The 27,170-nt window shown below is 51.9% G+C and overlaps 2 protein-coding genes across 12 annotated transcripts; one reads left to right on the top strand and one right to left on the bottom strand.

The window, feature by feature from the left end:
* The first annotated feature begins 626 nt into the window (after positions 1–626).
* On the top strand, positions 627–9,334 carry LOC115606625 (glucagon receptor-like). 7 transcript variants are annotated; one of them, XM_030482882.1, is made up of 14 exons: positions 627–871; positions 1,483–1,623; positions 1,813–1,909; positions 2,221–2,328; positions 2,888–3,009; positions 3,082–3,188; positions 3,282–3,438; positions 3,658–3,817; positions 4,007–4,067; positions 4,233–4,302; positions 4,749–4,837; positions 5,035–5,173; positions 5,447–5,488; positions 5,629–9,334. In XM_030482882.1, the coding sequence occupies exons 2-14, from the start codon at positions 1,549–1,551 to the stop codon at positions 5,698–5,700; spliced, it is 1,299 nt and encodes a 432-aa protein (XP_030338742.1). In that variant the 5' UTR covers positions 627–871; positions 1,483–1,548; the 3' UTR covers positions 5,701–9,334. The 7 variants fall into 7 exon arrangements, 5 of the variants coding, with proteins under 5 accessions (XP_030338742.1, XP_030338741.1, XP_030338740.1 ...); XM_030482881.1 differs by having other exon boundaries at positions 627–950; XM_030482880.1 differs by having other exon boundaries at positions 627–1,623.
* Positions 8,195–27,170, bottom strand: ANKS3 (ankyrin repeat and sterile alpha motif domain containing 3). 5 transcript variants are annotated; one of them, XR_003990945.1, is made up of 19 exons: positions 27,119–27,170; positions 22,466–22,566; positions 22,141–22,316; positions 21,596–21,794; positions 21,253–21,374; positions 20,461–20,542; positions 19,667–19,802; positions 19,204–19,362; positions 17,936–18,061; positions 16,392–16,507; positions 15,335–15,502; positions 14,697–14,821; positions 14,299–14,440; positions 13,135–13,307; positions 12,052–12,207; positions 11,848–11,963; positions 10,943–11,026; positions 10,379–10,472; positions 8,195–10,143 (listed from the first exon to the last, which is right to left on the bottom strand). XR_003990945.1 is itself a non-coding variant. In XM_030482876.1 (18 exons), exons 3-17 carry the CDS (start codon positions 22,308–22,310, stop codon positions 10,390–10,392), a joined length of 2,001 nt encoding a protein of 666 aa, XP_030338736.1. In that variant the 5' UTR covers positions 22,311–22,316; positions 22,466–22,566; positions 27,119–27,170; the 3' UTR covers positions 8,195–10,143; positions 10,379–10,389. The 5 variants fall into 5 exon arrangements, 4 of the variants coding, with proteins under 4 accessions (XP_030338736.1, XP_030338738.1, XP_030338737.1 ...); XM_030482876.1 differs by lacking the exon at positions 12,052–12,207; XM_030482878.1 differs by lacking the exon at positions 12,052–12,207 and having other exon boundaries at positions 11,860–11,963.

Genomic DNA, 27,170 nt, shown 5'->3' with positions numbered 1-27,170 from the left:
ACACACGTGTCAATGTGGTGTTCACCCGGCCTGGTGGGTCAGCGCAGACCTCCCTGCTTCACCAGGCTTGTCCCACGGCTTGGGGCCGGGTGATGGGACCTGTGTCACAGGCTGTCCCCCTGAGCTGGATCCAGCATCATCCTGGGGTCAGTGTCCCCCAGCAGCCCACCCTGGGTTCTGCATGGCGAGGGGCTGCACCACAGCACCCAGCGCAGGGGAAAGCCATCGGGACACCCAGCCTGGAAGGTAAAGGACCCCCATGACTGTCCCTGGGGCTGCATTGTGTGTGTGGGGGGCTCTGGGGAAACCCGAGGGGGGTTGGACCCGCGTTCCCATTGCTGTGACTCACCGTTTGCGGGCTGCAACACATCCCTGCCCCCATGTGATGTAACCCTGGGCAGGGCTGGACGCCTATCCCCGTGCGCCCCAGCCGGGGACCCGGCGGGGCTGGACCTGGGCCCTCAAACCCGTCTCCGGGCGATGCACCGGGGGCTCGGCAGGGCCGTGCCAGAGCTCCGCGGGGACTGGAGATCGCGAACCCCGGAGCCCGTCGGGGCGGCCCGAGTCTCGGGAGGCGGCACCGCCCCCCTCCGGCCCCCCCGTCGGGGCCCGGCGCTGGCGGGAGGCGGTCGCGGTGCAGACGCCGCTCGCTCGCCGCCGCACTCAGGTAGTGGAGCCGGCGCTACCGGTAGCTCACACCGGGGCTGCCGGTGGCACCGGGACTGCCGGTAACACCGGGGCTACCAGTATCACCGGGGCTGCAGGTTACACCGGGGCTGCCGGTAACATCGGGGCTACCAGTATCACCGGGGCTGCAGGTTACACCGGAGCTGCCGGTAATAGCGGGGCTGAGGAGCCGCCGCCGCGCAGGGTAAGCGCAGCCCGGGCGGAGCGGGACCCCCGCGGGCACCGAGCGGGACCGGGGAACATCCGGGCTACGCGGAGCACAGGTGGGCACAGCCCGTGGAGATCCTTGCTGGCCAGGGAGCCGCGGAGGGACCCGGGCTGCTTCTCCTCCCGGAGCGCCCGCTGGGGCTGTGGGGTGTTCTGTGCGAGCAGCAGTGGGGCCGGGGGGTGATTTGGTGGGTCCCATCCTGGCGGGCAGGCAGCGGCGTGGGGGGAGCACGGAGAGGTCTCCTTGCCTTCCCCTGGGCTTCGTGGCAACAGGGCACCCGTGGGTGCAGGGGTGAGCGGTGGTGGCACAGGGGCTGTCACATCGCTCACCGGGATGGCTTCTGCTCCCCCTGGCCCCTCACTGGCCCGGGGCTGGCAGCGATGGTGTGGAAGCTCGGCCAAGAGGTGGGATTCCGTTGTGCTCCAGCTCCTCTGCCTGGTGCTCCCCAAGGCTTTGGCTCCAGCAGGGAAGCGACCGGGGCTGTGGCAGTGTCGTGCCTGCAGCTGGCACTCACACCCCGGTTCTCTGCTGCCTCAGGGAGCAAATCTCCTCCTCTGCACACCCTCAATTGTCCGCCTCTTACCCAGGATCCAGGTCCCCAGCCCAGTCCAAGACGTGCCCCAGCACTGGGAGCACCAGCCAGTGGGGCAGCCATGGTGGACATGCTCGGGTCTGGGTACCAGCAGAGCCTCTTCCGTCTTGCCTGGCTGTGCCTGTTCTCCATGCCGGTAAGGGGCAAGCTGGGGCTGGCCCATGGGACAGCGGGGTTGGCACTGCTGGGTTTTGACCCATTGTGAATGGGCTCAGGCCTGGCTTGGCTGTGTGTTCCTGCGCATCTCGAGGCAGGAATCACTGCGGGGATGTCGGCAGCCTCCTCGGGAGCCACCAGAGGCTCTGACACGGCTCTGGGCTTGCAGCAAGGTGGGGCCAAGGTGCTGGAGAAGACGTTTGAGGAGTGGATGCGGTACCGTGATGAGTGCCTTAGAAGGATGGCGAGCGAGCCCTACCCAGCAGGTACCCACTGTGCCATGGCTCAGGTCACACGTGGGGGTACATGGAGCTGGGTGGCAGCAGGGCTGGGGCCAGGTTTTATCCCTCCTCCAGCATCCTCTACTCTGGTCACCAATGGAGGGATGAGCTGGGGGACTAACGGGTGTCTCTGCATCTCAGACTGGCAGCCCAGGCTGGGGTGCCCTGGGGGTCTGAGGCTGGTGTGGGTGGTGCCCCCTCAGAGGTGCTGGCAGTGGGCTGGGGTGGCAGGGCTGGATGTGGCTGTGCCACCAGTGTTTGACCATTGACTTTTCCCCCCTCGCTGCTGTTGGAAGGGCTCTTCTGCAACCGGACATTCGACATGTATGCCTGCTGGCCCGACGGGACCCCCGGCATCACCGTCAACATCTCCTGCCCCTTTTACCTGCCCTGGTTTGAGAAAGGTGATGATGACTGTCTACCACTATCTGAAGGGAGGCTGTAGTGAGGTGGGGGTCAGTCTCTTCTCCCAAGGCACAAGTGATAGGACAAGAGAAAATGGCCTCTAGCTGCACCAGGGGAGGTTTAGACTGGATATTAGGAACAATTCCTTCCCCAAAGGGTGCTCAGGCATTGGAACAGGCTACCCAGGACAGTGGTGGAGTCACCATCCCTGGAAGTGGTGGCCGTGACAGTGCTGGGGAATGATTGGACCTGATGATCTTAAAGGTCTTTTCCAACCAAGTTGATGCTATGATTCTATGACCTTCTGCCAGCCTGGAGCTGGAAGCCAGGGCTGAGCCATGCTGGGAGGTGGGAAGATGCTCTTGCAGTTCTCCCTCCTGTCCACTGCTGGGGGAAGAGAGGCCCACAGCAGAGCTGGGTGTGAGGGGTTGTGTGGGGCATGGAACAGAGCCACATCTGTCCTGGAAGAGGGTCTTTTTGGCTGAGCAGAGCCCGACCCACTGTGCCAGGAGCGGGGTTTGGGGGAGCACGAGGGGAATGCGGTGTTGGTGTCCACAGTGAAGCACGGGCTGGTGAGCCGTAGGTGTGGCGCTGACGGGCAGTGGGTAACGGTGAACGGCAGCCAGCCCTGGCGCGACTACTCGCAGTGCGAGGAGGAGACAGAGGCCACCGTGGAGGAGGTGGGTGCCCTGCCCTGGCCACGCAGTATGTTGCTGCTGGCCCTGGCTCACTAGCATGGTGCTGGCCTGCAGGAGGGTGCCCGCCGGCTGATGGTGAGCTTCAAGGTGCTCTACACCGTGGGGTACTCGCTGTCACTCCTCACCCTTGTCTCTGCCCTGCTCGTCCTCACTGTCTTCAGGTAGGAGAGCCAGAGGACACGGTCCTGCCCCTTGTCCTCCCCAGCCAGTGGTGGACAAGCTGAGGGGTGCCCCCCACACTCTCACTGTCACAGGAAGCTCCGCTGCACCAGAAACTACATCCATGCCAACCTCTTCGCCTCCTTCGGGCTGCGGGCGACCTCGGTGGTGGTGAAGGACGCGCTGCTGGAGAGGCGCTGGGGCATGGAGCTGGTGCGGGTGGCTGACTGGGAGGCTCTGCTGAGCCACGAGGTGAGTGCTGCCCCATGGGGGTCCCTGCGTGGTGCTGGGCTGGGATTGCCCCAGGGAGGGGGGTGCAGCATGCACTGGTGCTCATGCAGCCACAGGAATCTGGTGAGTGAGCTCGTGGGGTGGTTGTGCAGCACTGAGCACCCTTTGAGTGAGCTCTTGAGGTGCCTGTGTCCCGTAGATGAGCTCTCAGGGTGGTCCATGGTGGGTCTCCCCTCACAGGCAGCGCTGGGCTGCCGGGCTGCGCAGGTGCTCATGCAGTACTGCATCCTGGCCAACCACTACTGGTTCCTGGTGGAAGCCGTCTACCTCTACAAGCTGCTCATAGGGGCCGTCTTTTCTGAGAAGAATTACTACAGGCTCTACCTCTACCTGGGCTGGGGTAGGAGCCACCCAAGCATGCGGTGGGGCTGGGGACAGGATCCGGGGTCAGTGGGGGCTGTGGCTCTGGGAGGCTGCAGGAAGGGGGCTCTGCTGACCCTGGGTGTCCCCACGGTGCCCCCCGCCCCGGGGCCGGTCTCTGAGCTCAGGCAGGTGCTTGGTTTTACAGGGTTTGCTGTGTGACTTGCAGGGACCCCTGTGGTGTTCGTGGTGCCCTGGGTGGCCGCCAAGTACCTGAAGGAGAACGCGGAGTGAGTGGGGAGGGATGGGGGGTCCTGTCGGGGTGCTCAGCCCAAGATGGGCAGTGGGATGGAGGCTGCTGTGGGTCCCAGACCCACCATGCTGGGCATGCTGTTGGCCTCATCCTGCCCCCATGCACAGTGTGATGGTGCTGCTCTCCCTGTGTCCCTGCACAGGTGCTGGGCGCTGAACGAGAACATGGCTTACTGGTGGATCATTCGCATCCCTATCCTGCTTGCCTCCCTGGTAGGGGCATCACAGCCCCTTTCCTGAGAGCAGCAGCTCTCCGAGGCATCGTGCTAAACACACATGGGTTGTTTTTTGCACCAGCTTGCTAACATGAGAATTCTGGGGTCCATGCAGGGGTGGCTGTGCTGAGCCCCACAGAATGGGGCTGGGGGTGTCCCCCGCTGCTTCCCAGCCAGGATTTTGGGACGGTGGGAGGGGAGGAAGCTCTGGGGACCCAGTGCCACTGAGCTGCAGCAGCCTTGGCAGTATGGGAGGGTGTCATCTCCCCCAGCACCCACGGGTGTGTATCGTTGTCAGGGTGCACTGTGAGGGGCAGAGTGCCCCGCTCTGCAGGGTGCCAGACTGTGCAGGGTGCCGGGCTGTGTGGGCTGCTGGGCTGTGCAGGGTGCTGGGCAGTGCAAAGTGCTGGGCTGTGTGGGCCCCTGCACTGTCTCCTCCCACAGATAAACCTGCTGATCTTCATGCGGATCCTCAAGGTGATCCTGGCCAAGCTCCGGGCCAACCAGAAGGGCTATGCAGACTACAAGTTGCGGTGAGCTGGGAAGGTCAAGGGTCCTCCTGCCCTGCGTCTACATCATCTCCACCTCTCCATCCACCCCTACCCTGCACCTCCATTCTGCATATCATGAAACAACCACCCCGAGATCACCAAAGAGCTTGTCCTTTACTGGATTTGTGCCCCAGCACTTCAGTACTCACTGCTGGAGGCATCCCCTCATTCTCTTTCAGGCTGGCCAAAGCCACGCTCACCCTCATCCCCCTCTTCGGGATCCATGAGGTTGTCTTCATCTTCGCCACCGACGAGCAAACCACAGGCATCTTGCGCTACATCAAGGTGTTCTTCACCCTCTTCCTCAACTCCTTCCAGGTGAGGTGAGAGCCTTTGCTCTGCCCTAGGTACACCATGGAGCAGGAATTGGTGGGTCCCTCTTCCAGTACGTTATCCCCACCCCACAGTGCTCCAACTTCAGGGATGGGGACCTCCAGCCCTGTCACTGAATGCATGATGATGCCTCTCATGCTCTCTGAGGCTGTGGTGGCAGGGGAACCTCAGCCCCAAAAGTGCCCACAAGCAGCCTGGGGAGACTAGACCCATCTCAGCCCCAATGAGGCTCACTCTCCTCCCCTACCCTCCCTGCAGGGCTTCCTCGTGGCTGTGCTCTACTGTTTTGCCAACAAGGAGGTACGTATTCACTGCAGCTCCTGCCCAGAGCACAGCTCAGCCCTGCCTCAACCAGAGGCTTTGCCACCCCAGCCCTTGCTGCTCGTGCTGCAGGAGGGCACAGCCAGGGCAAAGCCCCCACTCTCTCCTGTCTGTGGCAGGTGAAGTCAGAGATGAAGAAAAAGTGGCAGCTCTGGAAGCTCGACCACCCAGAGCTCTGCTGCGCCCAGTGATGTGGCAACTGGCCCCGCAGAGCCAGGGAGAGGGGCTGGGGTGGGTGCAGGGACCCAGCTAGAGGGCAGCACTCCTGGGATGTCCATGCTGGGACCAGCACTCCCACTGTGCCACACTTGAAAGCACCGGAGCTGCTGTGGGGATGTGCCCCCGCTGCTGTCCAAGGGGAGGCAGGTGCCTTTGGCTCTTACCAGGCACTGCTGCCCACTCAGAAGAGCCTCACCTCACTTGCTGAGCTGCATGGGGGACGCTGCTCCTTTCTACCATCAGCTACCTCTACTGGCATGCACCAGATGTGTTCATGAAACCCCCTTCCCATCCACACCAACCTGGGCACCTCTAGGAGGCGGTTGTGGCTGCTGGAGAGGAGCCTGTCCATCAGCAGAGGACAAGCAGAAGGGAATGGGAGATGCTGCTCAGCCCGGCACTGCTGACACAGATCTTCACCCCTTGCCTGGTGAACCAACACCTCCTGCTGCACTCTGGGCTGTGCCAGCACTGCTCCCATCCAGGGCATCACCTTCTTGCTCTCCTTGCCCTAAGGACCATCTCACCAGCACGCCGAGAGCTCCCAGACATCCACCCCAGAGCCATCGTGCACAGTTCTCTGTAGGGAGGTGCTGCTGCTACACCTTCTCACGCTGCTCACCGCTGGTACAGATCATGGCATCAGCTCTCCAGCAGCACAGATCTGCACCTCGGGGGTTCTTCCTCTGAGCTCCTCCTGCAGCAGATCCCCCAAGATCCCTCACAGCAAACAGAGCCACAGCAGCAGCACTCATGTAGCTTCCTGCAGTGCCCGAGCACTTGGACTGCACTCACCCTGCATGTGAAGGGCAGCGCTGCTGCTCCCTCAGTGGCAGGGGAACATCACACAGGAGTGTGAAGGACCCAGCCCAGCACCAACTCTGCAGCAGGGAGAGCTGCGAAGCCCGAGGCAGGAGCCACATTTGGCTCACGGACTGTTTTGCTGGCAAAAGGCTGGTGTGTCTGATTCCAGATGTGCAACAGCTGGCATTTGGGATGTTTGCTTCCCAGTAGGGTGCCAAAGCCACAACTGCCACCGCTTGCTGAGCCCAGGGCGCCCAGGAGCACCTACACCTCTGCCTTTGCAAGCGAAGCATCGAGCAGTGCTGCATGTATCTGGCTTACAGCTCCTTTCCTGGCACTGAAGCTCTGCTCCCATGGGAGCAGAGAGCAGCTCAGATGCCATCCCCCAACCCCCTTGCTCTTACCTTCAGTAACAGCACAGGCATGCTGCTAAGTCTGTGGTTATGCTGCATGATGCTTTACCTTGGGAAAAGGCTGCTCTGAGAGGGAGGAAGCAGCTCTTGCTCTTCACTACATGGATATAGGGGGCTCGATATCTCCAGTCCCCTCTGCTCTCAGGCTGGGACAGAGCCTTTTGCAGATGCAGCATTTCAAGGAAGGTGGCCTTGAGCCCAGAAAGGAAAGAGTCTGTGCCAGGCTCAGCTGAGCCTGAGGCTAGAGAGGCATGCAGGGGTTTTCCTGGCTCCATGTAACCCCTATGAGCCCATTTAACACATTAAATCTCTTCTCAGATGTAAATAAATGTTTATTTTTCAGCAAGCAGAGCATGTTGCTTCTGTCAGCTCTGAGGGAGGGGAACAGAAGCAAATGCAGCCATATATGCAAGGGCACAGATTTGTGCTTCAGCACGCACCCTCTCAGGTACAGGGCATTAAACAGGTCCCCAGAGAGCCTGGCTCGACACAACCAGCCTCCCCCCCTGCCCTGTGCTTCCAGGTACTCCCTGAAACGCTGTGCAAGATGGAGCTGAGAAGAAACAGTTCTCAACACAGAGGACTTTGAATCTTGGCACAAAAGGGAAAGCTCTGGCTGCACACCAGCCCACTGCTGCGACTCTGTAGGACACACCACCTCTAAGAAACACTTTTATGCTGAAATACACCAAGAGCTTTAGTTTTGACCAGAAAGAGATGGTAATGTTACCCTAACCAAAGCTCTCTGTGATAGCTGCTGAATGGTGTCCTCTTCAGTACATGGTTCTAGTGACCAAGAAGTTGGATGAAGGTGTAGAACAGTCAAGAACAGCTCAGAAGTCTCAAATCAGAGCTGGGCCCAAGGTGAGGGGAAAACACCAGCAGACCACTCGACAAAGCTTAAACTTTTGTCATGCAACTGGGACCGCTGCAAGGCAAAAGCAGCGATCCCAGCCAGGAAGGGACGAGCTGAGCCCTCAGGGGAGCACCCACTGTTATCACCCATGCATGCTCTTCCTCTACAGCCCTGGCCCTGCCTGACCATATGAATTCCCACATCCCATCCAGCAGGAGCCAGACAGGGCTGGGAAGCCTTGGATAAGGCAGCCCCGCCAGCCCTCAGCACACAACCACATGGGAAAGGAAGCTGGAAAGCACTGTATGTATTCCCAATTGTCCTGAAAGAAATGAGGGAGGCTATTCACGAATCATACCACCTCAGCTCCCTCCAGAGAAACCCACACACCAGAAGGAGGTTTTCAGTTTTTATTATTTTATCCAGGTCAGCAAACACTATTTCACTGGGACAGCACCAGGCCCCCACTGCCTGCACAGCCCCCCTTTCAGCTCTGCATGCTATGTCAAGTGCCTCACTGAAGGGATTCCCTCCTCAGGGAGACACTGGTCTATAAAATCCCCTTAGGCTACTCAAACACCCCTTTAAGCCTTTACAGCTGAGCTCCTGCAGCACCTTCTTGTGGGGCTCTCTTTTTCCTTCACATATACAGAGCTGCATCTCACCCACTCCTTTTCCCAGGCCCCCAAACATCCATTGGATGTACTCCCTTAACCCACCCAAAACCCCCTTTTCCACCCTATGACCAAGTAAAGCCAGCACCAAGTCTGTGCAGTGTCTCCTTCCAGCCACCCTCTTTCCCACCCAGCTCTGAAGGCATTGCTGAGCCAGGGCTGCCCTTACTCTCCAGATGCTCCCAGGCCCACTCACTTGGGTTTATGGGGGTTGGGTTGAGATTTCTTTCGCTTCCATGAAAACTTTTCCCCTTTCCCCACAGACATCTTACCTGAAATTCAAATCTGGGCTTCTAAGGGACACAGCACTGAGCCCTGTGCTAGTGCAGCCAGAGACAGCACCAAGGCTCAGGGAGAGGGCAGTGCAAAGTGCCTTGGCACTCTCCACCACGGAAAAGGTAAGAGAGGATAAAGCTCAAAATAATTTTCCTAGCACAGCCCCAATACTCTGAGCAGCTTTCAAAGATGCTGCCTTAGAAGAACTGGCTCCACCTCAGGGTGAAATTTGCCTGTCCTTGGAGATTACCCAGAACAGAACAAGAATGCCTTGGCAAAGCTATTTCCAAACACTAAAGCCTGGAAATCAAAGGCAGGCAGTGGCTGAGGACCAAAGCTTTGTACCACAGCTACATCTGGGATGATTTCTTTTGTGCATCTCCCATGTGGGATAGATCTATCCTCCAGCTCGCATCCTACCCGCCCTGGCACTCTGCTGCTTGCCAGAGGCACAGGAGACTCAAACTTTGTTCTCTCTCATGTCCTTCCAGGGGAACATCTGCCTTGTAATCACTGTCAGTGTTGGGATCTTGGCACTGATGAACCAGACAGGCAGAATCTCTGTCATAAAGCACTCACCACAGAAATGAGTTCTTCGGGACTAAATAACATAGTATCATAGAATAGTTAGGGTTGGAAAGGACCTTAAGGTCATCTAGTTCCAACCCCCCTGCCATGGGCAGGGACACCTTGCACTAAACCATGTCGCCCAAGACTCCATCATCAACCCAAGGAGGGCCAGAATCTGAACTGAAGCAGAGTGGGCTGGCTGGATAGAGAGGTTTTGAAGCACACAGCTGAGATGGCAGTGGAGCAGATATTCCAGCTACAGACTAGGGCTGTATGAGCTTTGCAAGCTATTCACTTCACCCATCCTCAACAAGCCTGCCTTCCTTCTTGCCTTAGATACACTTTCTGGGTCTGTGCCGTGATGCATTATCTATGCCAATCCACATGGCATAGAAGGAGGCACAGCAAGTGTCAGAGGCCCTGGGGAGGATGGGATAGTTAAGGAAAAGGATAGTTAATTAGCTTGCTGTGCGTAACTGTCAGTTTTCTACCACCACACAGCCCTGAATGATAAGGGCTGCAGGAAGCTTAAGGCAGATAAAACTTCTGGGCTCAGTGCTTCTCCTCTTAACCTTTTGGTATGAGCAACCATGATCCTGGGAATGTAGACAACAGTCAGGCCCAAAGAACTGCTGGGTTGCTGTTTCCTGTTGTCCCTCCTCCTCTCAGGCATGTTCTCTGGTGGCTGAGACCTTCTTCCACACATCCACCAGCTGCTCCGGCCCTCCCAGCAGAGCCGCAGTGCTGCCAGCATGGCCCTCACGCTCACTCTCCCAGGCACACTCAGCTTCCGGGTGGAACAGTCACCCGACGTCAGTATTCCTACAGCCACAAAAAGAGGACAGACACCATTTCAGTGGGACAGAGACAAGGGGAGTATGGCTTTTCCAAAGGGAAAACCAACCAGAGGGCACATGAGGACCAGTTAGAGCACAGCCTCGGCGTGCAGGCTTTGAGCGAGCACTGGGCGCAAGCAGCAGATGGCTGTTACTTGCCGTGAGGAATGATGTCTCCCCTCAATGCCACAGCCCTCTGGCTGTCATTAGCTCCCACTCACCTTCTGCTTTGTTACGGATTGAGCCAGCTCTGCCCGCTCTGCCCTGGGGCTTGGAGCCTTTGGAGGTTTTGAGTCACAGACTGCAGAGCTTTTCCTGAGGACAAAACAAAAGGAAAAAAAAAAAAATATCAGTGTTAGCAGTACGCCAGCAAGCAGTAAAGAGCAGGCTGCAGTCTGCATTCAGCCACTGTTATCCTGCCTTCAGGCTCCCTTCTCCCTTGCAGCTTCCAGTGTCTCAAAACCAGGAGTGTCTTTACTCTCCGACTGCCTGTTGCTAGGACAAGTTCCTGTCATCAGGAGAAGACGGCACAGGCTTTGGGAAACACTTCACACGCAGCTCTGACCACTGAGCAGGAGAGATGCAGGGGGCACATATCCCCTCTTTCTTGGCAGAGGATGAGGCAGAGCTCAAGATCTGCAGTGAGATAAAGTGCAAGAAAAATGCCAGCACCAACTTTAGAGCCTGGAGACTTCCCTGAATGAGAGGAGATTGTTAGGTCCCCCCAAACTACCACTGCCAAATCATGAAAAACTTCATGTGCCCAGAGTCCTACATGACCTTACCCATTTCTCCCACACACTCCTCTAGGACAGCTGACAGCTCAGGCAAGCTCAGAGACTTCAGGGAAGGTGGCCATCCTTGCAGCACTGGAAGAAGGAAGAAACACACATTAATCAATCTGCATGCTGTGACAGAGCAGAGACAAGGGTTTGGTGCTGCTGTGAAACATCCACACCCAAAGTAGTTCCAGTCAGGGGTTCCGAGTCACAGGGGAGGAGAGCTGGAACTGCCTGTGACAAACTGAGGGGAGTTCCTACCACTTCAGAATTTTTTATACTGTCTGGATCATATATCAAGAGACTCTCAAAGAGATTAATTGTAGTGGACAGAAATCAAGAGAATCTCTACTCAACTCATTTTTAAAACACAAGCAGCCAAAAGCACATCTCTAGAAGCACGTCATGGGCAGCAGGATCATTTGCTAACTCCTCATGACGAGGAGCTGGTGGGCCCAGCCATGTGCAGCACAGACCCCAGACCAGGTCAGGGAACCAGCCAAGGCTCCAGATTCAGACTTTGCTCTAGTGCATAGTGTGGTGATACACCCAAAGCACCCACATGCTGCCACGCAGGAAGGTGAAGCCACAGGCCCCTGGAGCAGGGCTGCCACTGGGTGCCTGTGCTACAGCTTTGCACTTTTAGCCATGAACACCCGCCAGAGCCCCAAACTTCCCACTTGAATCAAAAGTTGCTGAGAAACTCTGCTGCAGTTAAAGTCCAAATACCCCGAGTGCTTTAAATGTTTTCACCGAGCAAGAATTTTTACATTCAATTTAAGGGGTTGGCTGCTCAGCTGTTTCCAAAATCACTTCTAACTTCATCCTTCTAGCACGTGGCTTGCTCTGGGGTCTCCTGCTGCCCGCCCTCCCCCTGCACCCAGTGCTATAGTTGATAAGGTCTTCCTCACCCGGGCGCTCACCAGGCCGCCTGCTCTCACCGGTCCCCAGCTGCCCCTCTGTGTCCAGCACCGTGCCCACTGCCTGCTCCTGGGTTAGCCGGGAGGACAGCTCTGCTTGACAGCATCTGCCAAACAAGACAAAGCCCATCACAAGTGCACAAGGACACTTCCTGGAACAACATGCCTCTGTGCACTCCTACATCCTGCAAGTACCTGCTTGGGGTGCCGAGAGACCACATCTAACGCCCTGGGTTACAAACTGCTCCTTGTTCCTTCCCAGGAAGAGGAAGACGTGCCCCAGACAAAGCTCAGGGCGCTCTCCACTGCGCCCCATCTCCACAGCAATCTCTGCCCCTGTCCACAGAGGAGCTGCGGGGGGAGAAGAGAAGGAAGGGGCGGGGTGAGCAGGAGAAAGCCCAGGCCAGGGGCTGCACCTCGTTTATATGAGAATCAAGCCTCATCCAAGTTTTCTAATGGGCAAATGAAGCTACCTCAGGACAGGCATCAGGTTAAAGCAAGAGAAGCACACAAAGTTCTCTGCCTATCATAATCATACCATTTAATTCAAACAGTGTATCCCCAGAGCATGGCAGGGCCCTTCTACCGGGCAGCCTCAGCTCCTCAGCTGGGGGGAAAAGTCAAGTGCTCTGCCCCTTACAGCCTGGAATATTGTGCTGCTGTCCTTCTGGAAGCCAATCCCAGTTCACCCTGGTTTGGTAGTGAGCAGACCCCATTCCCTGTTGGGCTAAGGTCTACTAGCTGTAGCATTAATGGCACCTTCAAGGACACATCTGTTCTATCAATGGACAGAGCAGGGCCATGACAGAAGTCCAACTGGGACAGGGAGAAAAGCACCACAAAGGCAACAAAAGGTATAGTAGGAGGTGAGAGAAGACAGAACTCAAATGCAGTGGTGTGACTGAGCAGGACAGGTTCTTCTGCTAGCTGTTAGAGTGGCAAAAAAAGTGTTCTTCATTAGCCAGGGTAAGGCATTGCAAGTCCTCTCATTTAAGCACAAACAAAGCACTTGGGCTTTTGGTTTGTTTAGTTGAAACAGGAGCAGCCAGCATCCCTGGAAAGTCAGGCCATTTATAGCTCATGCACCTGATTAAGGCTTCACATCTGCCCATGTGCCTGCAGCTTTCCACTAGAGCAAGTCAGGCAGGATCCAAAATGGGCTCAGACACCTGGTAAGCTCTCCTGCCTTACCCTGGGCATCACCTGCAAGACTGCCACCATGACAGCCTAAATCCCATTTCCCAGTAGCCTCAGTGCCACTTCCTGGGAATAACTTACTTGATCTGATCCAGCAGGACTCCAGCATCCTTGGTGATGGCCTGAGCCTCTCTGAGCTGGCACTGGAGGGCACTCCAGGTCTCATCCCGCTCCATCAAACAGCTCTCAGCCACTGCACGCAGCTTCTGCTCCTGGCACACCTGGCCCTTCATCACCTCCACCTCTTCACACCTCTGCAGCAGAGCAGAGCAGGGTTAGGCTGGGAGTACTGTACATCGCTCTGGGATGTGCCTGCTCTGACACAGCCCTGGAGTCCCCTGCTTAGGCAGCCAGAGGGGTCCTGCAAGTGTGCCCAACCCAGTGGGAAAGGAATAGAATCACAGAATAGTTTGGGTTGGAAGGGAGCTTCAAACCTCATCCACTCCACCCCCCCTGCAATGAGCAGGGACATCTTCAACTAGATTAGGTTGCCCAGAACCACATCCAGCCTGGCCTTGAATGTCTCCAGGGATGGGGCATCCACCACCTCTCTGGGCAACCTGTGCCAGGATTCTACCACCCTCATTTAAAGAATTTCTTCCTCACATCCAGCCTGAATCTCCCTCTTTTAGTTTAAAACCTTCACTCCTCATCCTGTCACAACAGGCCCTGCTAAAAAGTCTCTCCCCATCTTTCTTACATGCCTCTTTTAAGTACTGAAAGGTCGCAATAAGGTCTCCCTGGAGTCTTCTCTTCTCCAGGATGAACCACCACCCAACTCTCTCAGCCCTTCAAGGAAGCTGGATAAGGCTTGTACACTGAACACAGTTTCCCCCTCACACCAAGACCAGCCTCATGGTTATAATTTCCTCTTCCTCTCCATTAGCAAAGATACTCAGTAGGCCTAATTTCCCAAATCAACAGAAGTCTATTCATTAATAGCTGCACAACTTCACCATAAAAATGAGACTACAGAAGAAGAGTAGGTATTCAATTCCTCCCACCTGCCCTTTTAGTTCTCAGGTGGATGGGAAACAGAGACATAAAGGCTTCACAAGCATAGAACCCAGGGAATGAGTGGATAAACACTTATGGTGTTACCTGATCTACTTGACACCAAGTGTGGCCACTGAAAGTTATGCCTCTTCCTTTCCCCCAGGCCATTAGAGGCACAACAGAAAGATATGCCCCCAATCACTTACTGCAGCGTGGTAAGCACTGAGCAGCTCATAGCAGACTTCTTACCTTGTGCAGCTGAATGGCCAGTTCCTGCATCTCTGCCTCCAGGCGGTCCGCGTAGGCCAGCTCCAGGGCATCACTGGGTGGCCGAGCATTGCTGTGCCACCGTGCAATGGCAGAAGTCATCTTCCTCTTTGGGCCAAACAGACTGGGGGCAGAATGGCAAACTATCAGGGACCAGACACTGAGCCATCAGTTCCCAGACCCATGGATGCCATGAAGACCTCTGCAGTCTCCTGGATCCCCCCAAAACCAGGACCCTGTTACAGCCAAGAACTAAGGGGTATCAAAGTTGCAAGGGAGACAGCCAGAACAGAAAAATCACTCACTAGCTAAGCCTTCCTGACCAGGTTGTGTGCATGGTTTGTAAGGGGAAAGATAAGAATTACATTACAGACACTCACGTGATGCCTATTTCCTTCAGGTCACTCTCTGTGAGGGTCAGGAAGATCCGGAGGTCAACATCTTGCTCCTCAAACACTTGCAGATACTTCAGGCACCCAATCTGCTCAAGGAATGTTGCCAGGTCCTGGAGCACGTCCAAACAAACTGAGTTACACCCTCATCAACAAAAGCATTACCATTCCTATTAATCACAAACATCTGCTTCCTCATATTGCTGACTTTCTAGCAGCAACCATGACTTCCCCTGGTTAACTGCCCTTCTCCACGGTCACACAACACAACAGAACTGACCTGCTTGCTGCGGCCATTGCCTCTTGTAACAAATGCAGAGAAGACAGACATCAACATCCACCTTAGACCACATGCCAGCTATGTTTGGCAGCACACCCACAAGCATGAAGGGTCTGAAATACCCCACCAAGCAACAGCAACACCTAAGCAAATAGTTCTTGCACAAGAAATTGCTGTTTAACAAGCATTTAAGTTTGGGCAGAGGTTTGGAGTCAAAGGTGTTTCAGTGACAACTTCTCTTTCATCTGAGAAAGCCAAGAAAGCAGCTTATGCAACCCTGGAAAAACCTCCTGTGCTTGATACAGTGACACTGCTTTATTTCAGACAGCTCTCTGTGTGCAGTTACCTGGGGCCCTGTATAGGCAGGGGGCTCAGGAAGGAGTAGGTGCTGACTAGAGCCCCTGGCTTTCCCTGGACAGTGGGTCCACTGGCTATCACTGTTGCTGTAGCGGTTCTTGGTCTTAAAGCTCTTGGCTTGTTTCCGACTAGGGGGACTGTTTGCATGGTCAGAGTCCTGAAAAAGAAAGAAAAAAACCACAAAATGTAAAGGTCGAGGATGATCATGCAAAGATGCCAGGATCACTACAGCTAACAAATGCAGACTCCTTCAGGTCCCAAGCTCTAAATCCAGTCATTCACAAACACAAGCAAAGACTAACAAAGCCCTCATTAGGAAGGGCTGAGTCAAGTCACCCCCAAGATGGCAGCTTGGCACCACAGAATGTTATCAGGCTCTTGCAATCCCACCTTAGGAAGCAACATGCCAGAGCAAGCCAAAACAGAGAGCAACGCTGAGTCCTCCCTGAACCAATACAATGCACTAAGATTCTACATGTGAGAAGCTCCTCAAGATACAGGAGACTTCTGCTGATGTTCAGCTGTATCACCCTTTTGTACATCAGCACCAGAGCTATTGTCTCGAACGATGTGAGCTGTGACTTGAACCACAGAGTAATCTCCAACTTCTTCCCTTTTCTTCTGTACTTCAGAAATGCCAACACAGCACTGCTGCACTTCTCTAAATCTTACTATACTACTTACTGTCTCACCAAACTCAAGGACTGACGCAGCTGTAGTCACTTTCTTTCCTGACCACCACCTAGCCAGGAGTCTGCAAAGCGTTAAGTTCTCTTCAGAAGCTGGAGAGGACTTAATTACTGCTAGCCATCAACAACCTACTCTAGAGTGAATGTACTCCAAGAGTTGACTACTAGAGGTAGAGATCAAACAAGCCAAGCCATAATCTTCAAATACAGAAGCTGATTCTCTCATCCCTGTAATACCACTCTTCCTCACCCAGCCTGGTACTACAGCCTCCTGTGGAGGTAGAATCATAGCAGACTGTGGAAGGGTGACAGCTCTGGCCAGGCTGAAGGCAGAGACAGGAAAACTGAAAACCCCACCTCATTGCTTTCCAAGGAGCCTTCACTGCTGACTCCCAGGGCTTTGGTCAGGCATTCACTGCTGCTGCTGCTGCTCCTGATGGTTGCTAAGTTGTTGGTGAGGAAAACATTATCCTCTGGAAAGGAACAGGGAAAAAAAAATAATTTAAATTTCACGTTCAACTCCCTTATGCTCAATGCTGGCTTTGCTACACAATTACCAGCAAAACCTGGTGGAGGTGTAAAGGAAGAAGCAGCCCCAAACAAGGCTTTGTAGCCAATACTCATGACACAAGACAAATCCGAGACAGAAATATCCCATGTCTGATCCCAGTCTCCAAGCCTGTTTAGTACCACAGAGAACAAGGTGGCTGAGTGTGTGTGTTTGTGAGGCTCTTGACTATGGGGTGGTATCCTGATTTCAGCTGGGACAGAGTTATTTTTCTGCCTAGTAGCTGGTACAGTGCTGTGTTTTGGATTTAGGATGAGAATGTTGATAACACACTGATGGTTTAATTGCTGCTGAGCAGGGCTTACACTAAGTAAAGGACTTCCCAGCTTCTCATGCTGCCCCACCAGCGAGGGGGCTGGGGGAGCACAAGGAGCTGGGAAGGGACACAGCCAGGATAGCTGATCCCAATTGCCCAAGGGACATCCCGTGCCGATGGTGTTGTGCTGAACACTAAAACTGGGGGGAGCTGGCTGGTGGGTGGCAGCCTGCTCAGCATCCATCAGCAGGTGGTGAACAACTGCCCTGCGCATCACCTTTTTTGTGTATTCTTTTACCATTATTACCTTTTTCCTTCCTTTTCTGTCCTACTGAACTGTCTTTATTTCAACCCACAAGTTTTACCTTTTTTCCCCAGTTCTCTCCCCCATCCCACCAGAGGGAAGTGAGTGAACAGCTGTGTGGGGTTTAGCTGTCCGATGGGTTAAACCACAACGGGGGAAAAGTGAGTTATTACTACCCAGCCTGTGCTCCCATTGGTAAAGCTCAGGAAAGGCCTTTCCTTGAGCCTAGAGCCACTACACATCCACATTATCCTCTAATTCAGGAACTGTCCATATCCTTCCTTTGTGATGCTTCAGAGAATGGCAAGATTGGAAAGCACCTCTGGAGGTCCAAACCCCTGCTCAAGCAGGGCCACCTATAGCAGGCTGCTCAGGACCGTGTCAGAAGCACCTCCAAAGATGGGAGACCCCACCACCTCTCTGACACCCTGCTCCAACATGCAGTAACCCTCACAGTAAAAACAAACATTTCCTTATCTTCAGATGGAGGCTCGTCTTTTGGTTTGTGCCTACTGCCTCTTGTTCTGCCAGGGAACACCACTGAAAACAGCCTTGCTCCATCTCCTTTAAATCCTGTCTTCAGACTATTTGTACAGACTGATGAGATTCCCACTGAGGTCTCTCTTCTGTAAGCTAAACCATCGCAGCTGTCTCAACCTTTCCTCAGGAAAGATACTCCAGTCCTCAATATCTTAGTGGGAATGGAACATGCAAGCCAAGGGGTTGGTCTCACATCCATCTGCAAGCCAGACTATTTCCAGGCAGTGACTTACCCCTGCTGCTGCTGCTCTCCACATCCTGCTCATTAATTGGAGAGGTAACATCCCTGTTTCGGATATTCTCTGCTTCACAGCTGCCATCATTGTTGAAGGTGACGTAGCCCTGAGGAGGGACCTGCTCTGTGTGCAAGAGGAAGGAAGAACAAAGATTAGGATGCAAGTTATCAGGGATGCTCCTGCAGGAAAAACAACCACTCAAGGTTTTGAAATTAATCAAAAGAAGATACTGTCTTCTCAACTGGCAGGTTTTATTCTAAAAAGCACAGAGAAAAACTGAGAAATGCATATGCCTCCAGCCTCCCTTCCACAGACACACATCTGCTGTACTGGATTTAGATGGTTGCATTGAAAAAAAAAGTCAGAGGAAACAGCCTCGTAGGAGAGATGCACCTTAAGCAGCAGCTTTCAGCATTTCCTCTCCTCTTCACACCAAATTGTCAAAGGGGAAAACATCTGCTTAAAAGAGCAAGCTGCCAGGTACCCCACATCCCCAGCCAAGCACGCTGGGTGAAACCAACCCCCCTGCATCTGCATTAGAACACTAGTAGCATCCCACTCATTTAAGAGGCTGACAGTATCATTTCAATACATATTCTCCCGTGGGCAGCGGCTGTACCTGTATTAAGAGAATGAACTGAATTTTGAACATGCTTGTAAGTCCACATTCTTAGTTATTCTAGACGACTAGGTAATTAGTCTGAGAAATACCTACAGCTATGACACATGCACAAGAAAACTCATACCACTGCATCCAGGGACTGATGTCTGAACCGGGATCATACTTCTCTTGACCTATTGCAAAGAGTTTGTAATCTCATTTTTAGTAACACTTCAAGCATCAGGGAAGACAAAACTGACAGACCAAGGAGCAGCAAGTTCACTTTCAGCATCAATGATCTCTTGCCCTGTGTGACCACTTCCTCTGTCATCAGCTTCAGAAGGGTTCTCAAACTTTCAACCCTACCTCAAAAGGGGAAGCCGAACTGTTCTCAAGAGTCAGGGAAACAGTAATTGAGGTAAGAGCAGTGTTTGTTCCATAGAAGTGTTCCACTCATCAATAACCAGCCCTGACATAAAAGGGTTCAAGGGGTTTTCTTTTGAAGCCACAGATTGGATAGCCTTTAAGATGGTGTTTGCTATCTTTGTTTCTGTACAAACCACACATGAATCCCAAATAAAGAGAGAAAATTGTTGGCACAGAAGTAGCTGCAATGCATTTCAGACCTCAAAGGACTCTCACTTCAGCTTCTAACTGTCCTTACCATAGTGAGATTGCTTCTTTCCCCCAATTCCTACTGCTGTTATCTTAGCTAAAGCCTGGGGCCCATCATGGATGCTGGGACCTTTGGTCCGACGAACAGGTCTCTGTCTCTGCGGAGCAGAGCATGATTCATCTGAGGAACTCAGCTCTTCATATTTTCCTGTAGTTCAAACACAAATTGTTAGCAGCACAGTAATAACTTACCTTGTTTATTTGCTACTGATCCTATAAATACAGTGGAAATAAAGGAAATTTTAAGAGGAAGGGTAAAACAGAAGTGTAAAACAGGAAAGGGCTAGCAGACAAAAATATTTGTTGGATCCATGCCTCTTCCTTCCCCAGAAATGCTGGAATTTCCAGGACAGACCAGCTATTGCTACATACAGCAGCATGCTTTCAAAATATCAAACATATCTTTTCAGGGTCTATCTTACAATGAGCAAGCTAAAGCACCTCTCTGTTACCTGGACCCCTGCAGAAGACCTTGGGCACTGGGGCTGCATGCAAATCTATCAGCCCGACAATCTTTGTATGTCCATACTTCATGGCCAGTGTCCGTGCTGTGGCTCCAGTGTTATCTCTGACATCTGCCTTCACTCCCTGTACAAAAAAATACATGTTTAATGCATAGAGGGCGCTATATATAAAAGAAGCAAGAAGCTAAAGGATTGTCTTAGTTCCTCCATTGGAAATACAGGCTCATCTTTGACAGACAGTTCACATTTCACTAATACCTTGCTGCCTTTCCAGTTACCAGTAGCCCAGGTTTATGGCTCTTGTGCATTGCTGCAGGGAACTAGATTGTTTTATCTGAAAAATGTTTTGCCTTGCTGCCTCCTTCTGGAAGTAAGCTGGATCACTTCAAGGAAAACCAAAACCAAGTTGTTTAACAATGAGACACACATGCTCATAAGCTTCTGCTTTTTGAGGCAGAAGATTCCCACTAGCCTGAGCATGCAAGCCTCATAAACACCATGAGAAGAATGCCACTTCAGCTGTTTTGCCAATCAGTTGTTATTCAGTTGAATCGGGACAGTTAGACCTCACTTCTACTCACACAAGGCCAGCGTAAGATCAGAATATTAGTCTTCAGAAAGCAAATACTTTGAGAACAGTCCAGGAAGTCTGGGACTTCAGAGATGACTGTCATCAAGGATCAAACATAACACCAAGAAGCCTGGTGTAAAAATTCTGGTTCTTTCTCTGAGGGCTGGAATCACAGACTTTCACCTTTACAAAGAACAGTCTGGAGACTTACATGATTGAGAAGGTACTGCACAATTATCTCATGGCCAGAAGCAGCTGCTTCCATCAGAGGTGTATATCCATACACTGGTTCCCTAGAGAGAGAACATGCACACATGAACTAGGACAATCAAAGCTGAAATATACTGCAGTCTTTGCCATACCCTAATAGCACATCTCCAGCCTCTGCCCTCAGCTGATCACAAACTCTACCTTGTATTGCCTGCTCATCTGCACTCTGGTCTATCTCAGTAAAACTCCCAGGGGAGATTCACTGCATGTTACTCTATCCATCAGCTGCAGAGCAACAGATTACTCTTCCAGTTGCAGATCTGCCTTTCAGTGGCAAAATCAGTTTTGCAAGAGCTAACAAAGCAAGAGCCTCCTGCTGACCTCAGGCAATCCAATATGCATTAATGTACCGGCAGCTCCCAAGGCATGGGAATGCACTGCATGCTTCAGAAAAACAAACTGAGCTCCAAGTACACAGAAAATTCAATAGAAAGACTTGTAAAGTGCACTTGAGTTCAGAAGGCACTGCACCTGCTTGCTTTCAGTTTAGCCCATAATTAAAGAAGTGGTAAATCTAATTTCTCTTTATCTTAGTTAAATAAAGTGACAACGTGGGCAGACTTCACTGTTTGTTTGCAGGTCACCTGTCCTTGTATGCCATGCTTCCTGAAGTATAGCAGGAAAGACAAAAATAGGTGTCTTCTCCTTGCCCGTGCCAGAGTGTGTTCATATGCCAACTGCTGCTGTCATACCTGACATCTGTTGAGAAACGAAATGACAGATTCTTCCTTACTTGCAGTTGGCGTTTGCCCCATTGTCCAGTAAGAACTTGACCATCTGCTGATGTCCAGCGCTGGTGCAGTGAAATAAAGCAGTCCAGCCATGGATATCCTTCATCTCCAGCTCTGCACCTTGCTTCAAGAGAACAGAGAATGTTCTTTACTGCGCCTCCTCTGCTGGGTCTTTTAGCCACTGCCCCTCTGTGCTTGAGCATCAAGAGAGTTTAAATCCCTGTCAGGAAGCTGAACTTGCAACAGAACACAAATTGCACATTTTGGTTGCAACTGGTGGAGAATCCTACCCTGTGCATTTAAACTGTTTATTGTGCCTTTAGCTATCTATTATAGGATACACACCTGTAGAAGAAAGTAAGCAACACTTTCATTTCCACAGCTGGAGGCAAGCATAAGCGGTGTCTGCCCTTCTGGTGTTGGGATGTTCACATTCACACCCGCTTCCAGCAGCAGGTGCACAATGTTGTCATGGCCAATATAGGAAGCATACATCAGTGGAGTCCAGCCACCACAATTCCTCTTATTTAGATCCAGATCTCCACTAAATAACAGGGAAAAAAAAAAAAAAAAAAAAAAAAAATCAGCTGAACCACTGTCCTGGAGCTGTAGATCAGAGTAGGCTTCTGCAGCCTTTTGCTACCATCATTGTATTGAAAGAAGGCTGGAAAAAAATCAGCCCTATCAGCTGTAGCACAACTTCCACCAAATCACTAAAGGGATAATATTTATCAGCAGATTTGCTCCTTAAAACTTTGTGCCCAACAACTCTTTGGGAGCTCCACTGATATGCCCCTGTTGCGATGTTAGACCCACCTGCATGCAGCCAGTGAAAAACCATAACCGGCAGCAAGTAACCACAGACCTGTGCCCCCCCAGCCCCTCCTTACCGCTTAATACACTCCTGCACCACTTCACACTGGCCAACAGAGGAGGCTGTGTGTAAGTCGAGGGGGACATCCAGCTCTTCCCAACAGATCATCTGGCCAACCCCGTGCCACATGGAAAGACTGCGGCTCAGCAGCTCCGACTCACTGGCTTCATCACTCAGCTCTGACATCTTGCCCTGAGTAACCAAAGCAAAGCAGAACTTTGAGCTGCTGATCTCCATTTTCTACAGAACATGGCACTGCCCATTAGTGCTGCATCTCTGAGGTGCCATGGCCTTGGAAGGTGAGGTCATCTCAGAGGTAGGGCATTGTTTCAAATTCCTACCTCTACTTCGATCTCCTCCGCAACCTGAAGCTGCAAGACTTGCTGAGAAGTTTTTGCTGGCAGTTCTTTCTTGCTGCAGCAGACTCCGGGATTTAAATACACTGGAAAAATAAAAGCCAATAATGGTAAAAATTCATCTTTCAAATCTCATTGTAAGCCTTCAGAAACACTGGCTTTATTTCTTCCCTTTATAATCAAAATGTGCCTAAGGCAGCTTTGGACACCCTCAGAAATAAAAAAAAAAAAAAAAAAAAGCCAAGAGAAAACTGACCATACACCTATTTAAGTACTGATGGCATACTTAGTGTTACACAGAAGGATGGAATTCTTGGTTTTGTAATTGAGAGAGAAAATTATGAATTCATGTGTCAGACATTCCTGGTCTTTCTCCATCTGTCTTCTATTACAGAATGACCCTGCTTAAATTAAGACACGGTCATTAATAATGACAACTGTCCACTGCTCTCAGAAGTAGTTAATATCACCTGAATAGGGTGCACACTTCGTGATGTCCTCAGGTGCTAAGTAGATTGTTGGTACCAGTTCTTGTTTCAGCACTTCAGAAGCAGCCCAGTTCCATCTCTGTGGATCTTGGCAATTGCTGGAACACTTTGAGCAGCAGTCACCTGCCCATTCATTACCCAATCATGTCCACTGCCCCCAGGCAGTAACTTAATTACGAAGCTAGTGGAGTTCCATGGCTGTCTGAAAGGTTTATTTCCCATCCCTAGCCTTAGGGAGCAATTGCATATTAATCATTTTAACCACTCACAGGAGAGTGTTCTTGTTTGGCTCTTCATAAAGTGCTGTTGGACAGAGCTGCATCTATCATGTGAGGTCTTCAGCCTGGTCTTTCTCCATCTGTCGTATATTACAGGATGGCTTCAGCCACAGCTTCAGACTACATTCAAGTCAACCCAATGGGAAGCATTTTCCCCTCCCTGTGGTCTCATCACCCACCACACAGCATTTCTGGTGTTTGCCTGGTCCCATGGCATTATGCTGGGCAGCTAAGCCAACAGAAAGCATTCTTTCTTTTTCCTGATAAATTTCTTGCCAGTTTAATTCCCGATTCATTCTGGGGTCATGCAAATGCCAAACTTGGCATTGGTGAAGAATAAAAGAGAGCAGGAACGCATTTTTCAGTAGCAGTTGCTCTTTAGATTGCCCCAGCTGTAACATTTCAAAACAGTACTTATATTTTCTAAGCACTTGGGAGTCTCTTTTGCAAGCACCAGCCTCTTTTCTCATAAGATAAGAAAAATGCCTTTAATTCTTACCTCTTTACTCCCCACCTGGATCTTTTCTCCCACACCTTGCTTTTTTCCCCCCACTCCTTCAGTTTGTTACAACTACAAAAGCACCATCCATTCTACCTAATCAGCATGTGCTGGTAACGGTTCCTTTCTTAACACATCTGCAAAAGCACTTATTTTTACCTAATAGCAGCAATTTGTATTACACTGGCAACCCAGAGCCTCAGGCAAGAATATGCAGGGCAGAACCCAAATGAAAGACCTGAACACCTCACAATCAAAACACAGATGTAAGTGGATTTCAGTGGATCATAAGGGGGGAAGTAGGAGTGTTTCTCACTACAACAGATTAAAGCTGCTCCTGGCAGGCAAAAAGGCAAGCCGACAGTTAGTTAAAGGAAGTTAAATCCAGAACAGTTTGTAGAAGCACATTCAGATGAAAGTGAAGCTCACTCTTCGCTCTGCAGATCTCCTGTTAATCAGATATATGAAGCCCACAGGTGTTTGGGCTCTGTGGGAATCAGCCCCACAGCAGGTACTAGTTACCAACACAACTTTGGCAAGTTGATCCACAGTCAAGAGAGCAACACCAACACACAGAAAGATTATGCTTAACTCCAGGATATCCAAGACTCTCAGCCTTGTCCCTATCACCTGTGCTCTGCTCTAACTGCTGATGTCTTTTTCTTCACTCTGGGATTTCACCCAAGCCTGAACTGAAGCATGATGTCAGCTGTGTAAGCACCTGAGACAATACAGAGGACAGCTGAGCAGGATCTACAGGAGAACACGAAAAGTGATCAGAGTCCTAAGGGCAGAAATGAAAAGCCTGGGTGAAATGAAATGAGGGTTGTCTGGTCTAAAGACAAGATGCCTGCAGGGGACATGTGATAACAGCCTTCAAATACATTAATGGTTGCTGCAGAGAGGATGACAGAAATAATCTGTTCCTTGTGGCCATGGTGAATATGACAGGACATAACAGACTTAAGTTGTAGCATGGAAGATTTTTGGTTAAAGACCACCAAAATCCTTGTAAAAGTAAGAGTAGTAGTACTGCGATGGATTACCAGCAGAGATTTGGCTGCTAAGAGTAAGCTAGACAAAGGCCTCCTGAACACTGACAGGCTGTTCTTTTGCTTTGAGGCAGAGCAGTTAACACCTGCTAGAGACCTTCCTCAGCCCCAAGAGGCTGTTGTTATCATATTTACTACATCAACATGTATATATCAGGATCAGAACTCTATAGTGCTGACTCTCAGAGCAGGCAGCAAACACCACACTGTCCCACACTGAGTTTGCTGTCAGGGCAGATGAGAAAGCCAGAAAAAGAGAAATATACCATTAGTATGAAAACTGCAGCAAAAAGCACCTTAGAATACCTTTTTGGAGGGTAAGCCTGTGGAACATGTGACAGTAAATAAAAGAGTGGCAGAAGAACCATACTAAACTAAATGGGAGGTGATTTCAGAAGCAACTGAGGCAACTAGTCCCCAGCACAGGACAAATCCAACACTGCTGTTAATCACCACCCATCAGGCACCATTAAGCTGTACTGGCTAAATTTATTCTCCCTTCCTCTGCCACAAGGACAGGTAACATCCACATAGGTCCTTCTGCCCCAGAAGACACCCAAAATAGTTGCTGGAGTTTCCAACTGAGCCATCAGACTGATAACATGCTTCGCTTCTGCTCCTGACTTAGTTGTATCTCCACTAAATTCAGCAATAACTTATCAGGAGGAAATAAGAAGTCTTATTACATCCTTGTGTAGATACCAATAATTGCCACCAGCTTAGTCACAACAAGTGCTCCCAGAGACAGAATATCTCATCTTTGCACTACTGTTGTCTGCTACTGACCAGAAATGAGCACACACACTACAGCTGTAGGAATTGCATCCAGTTTCACAGAATAGCTGTGTGTGTGACAGAAAGTATTCCTGCAGCACAAGCTCCAGCTGAGGAACCACAACCCCTACACAAAGCTGTTGAAAAGACACCAAGCTCTTCATCCTCCTTAATACAACATCAACACAATATCAACATCTCAAAGGCAGGTGCCAGGAGGATAGTGCCATACTCTTTCCAGTGGTGCCCAGCGACAGGACAAGGAGCAATGGCCACAAACTAAAACACAACAAGTTTCACCTGCACATGAGGAAGAACTTCTTTCTGTTGAGGGTGGCAGAGCACTGGAACAGGCTGCCCAGGGGGGTTGTGGAGTGTCCCCCTCTGGAAACATTCAAACCACCTGTACACATTCGTGTGTAACCTGCTCTGGGTGGCCCTGCCTTGGCAGGGGGTTGGACTGGATGATCTCCAGAGGTCCCTTCCAACCCTAATGGTTCTATGATCTGTACTACAAACCTGGCACTCTCAGGCATGTTAAAGCACGTACGTTCCCAAGGAGACAAAAAGCACAAAAACACTTCAACGACTACATTAGGGAGCACATTTCCCAGGACAAGGGCTATGACAGACAAAGCAGACACCACAGCCCCCGGAGCTCGGTGCTGGACAGGATCCATAGAATCCCAGACTGGTTTGGGCAGGAAAGGACCTTAAGATCATCCAGTTCCAACCCCCTGCCACGGGCAGGGACACTTTCCACTAGAGCAGGTTGCTCCAAGCCCCTGTGTCCAACCTGGCCTTGAACACTGCCAGGGATGGGGCAGCCACAGCTTCTCTGGGCAACCTGTGCCAGCGCCTCAGCACCCTCACAGGGAAGAACTTCTTCCTTATACCTAACCTGAATCACCCCTGTTTACATTTAAACCCATTCCCCCTTGTCCTATCGCTACAGTCCCTGATGAAGAGTCCCTCTCCAGCATTCATGTAGGCCCCCTTCAGATACTGGAAGGCTGCTATGAGGTCTCCACGCAGCTTCTCTCCTCCAGCCTGAACAGCCCCAACTTTCTCAGCCTGTCTTTATACGGGAGGTGCTCCAGCCCCTGATCATCCTCGTGGCCCTCCTCTGGACTCGTTCCAACAGCTCCATGTCCTTCTTATGTTGAGGACACCAGAACTGCACACAGTGCTGCGAGTGGGGTTCCACAAGAGCCCACACAACGATGTGTCCAAAGGGGAGCCTGGAGCTGCCACAACCGGTAACTACAAGGCTGTTACCGGAAGTCTCACAGCTAAATGGTTTCCAGGCACGTTATCCCGGCCGAGGCCTTCGTAGAGGCGCGGTCTTAACCTCCGCGGTGGGGTAGGCCGGGGCAACCCAGCGGCGCGTCCGCGCCGCTGGGGTGCCCCGGCCTACCCCACCGCGGAGCCGGTAGACCTCAGCTAACAGACCACCGACCACCTAGGAACAGCCCTATAGGCGGCTGCACCCAACCCTCCCTATGGCCACCCGAGCCCAGCCCGCCTCAGGCCACGCCGCCCCTCACCTGCACCTCCGGTGAGCTCCGCTACCGGACGTCGCCCCTCCCGCGCAAGGAA

Source organism: Strigops habroptila, chromosome 4, assembly GCF_004027225.2.
Source record: "Strigops habroptila isolate Jane chromosome 4, bStrHab1.2.pri, whole genome shotgun sequence".
Taxonomy (NCBI): Eukaryota; Metazoa; Chordata; class Aves; order Psittaciformes; family Psittacidae; genus Strigops; species Strigops habroptila.
This window is presented reverse-complemented; position numbering and strand designations above follow the sequence as displayed.

Bases quoted from the DNA above. Each gene is read 5' to 3' on its own strand.
- LOC115606625 (XM_030482880.1), top strand. From the start codon at position 1,276: ATGGTGTGGAAGCTCGGCCAAGAGGTGGGATTCCGTTGTGCTCCAGCT. The intron at 1,910-2,220 runs GTACCCACTGTG...TGCTGTTGGAAG, and splicing joins GAGCGAGCCCTACCCAGCAG to GGCTCTTCTGCAACCGGACA. The intron at 2,329-2,887 runs GTGATGATGACT...TGGTGTCCACAG, and splicing joins CCTGCCCTGGTTTGAGAAAG to TGAAGCACGGGCTGGTGAGC.
- ANKS3 (XM_030482876.1), bottom strand. From the start codon at position 22,310: ATGTCAGAGCTGAGTGATGAAGCCAGTGAGTCGGAGCTGCTGAGCCGC. The intron at 13,308-14,298 runs GTAAGAAGTCTG...GCTCTGCTGCAG, and splicing joins TGGCCATTCAGCTGCACAAG to AGGTGTGAAGAGGTGGAGGT. The intron at 11,027-11,847 runs GTGAGGAAGACC...TCCTTCTTCCAG, and splicing joins GCGGCCTGGTGAGCGCCCGG to TGCTGCAAGGATGGCCACCT.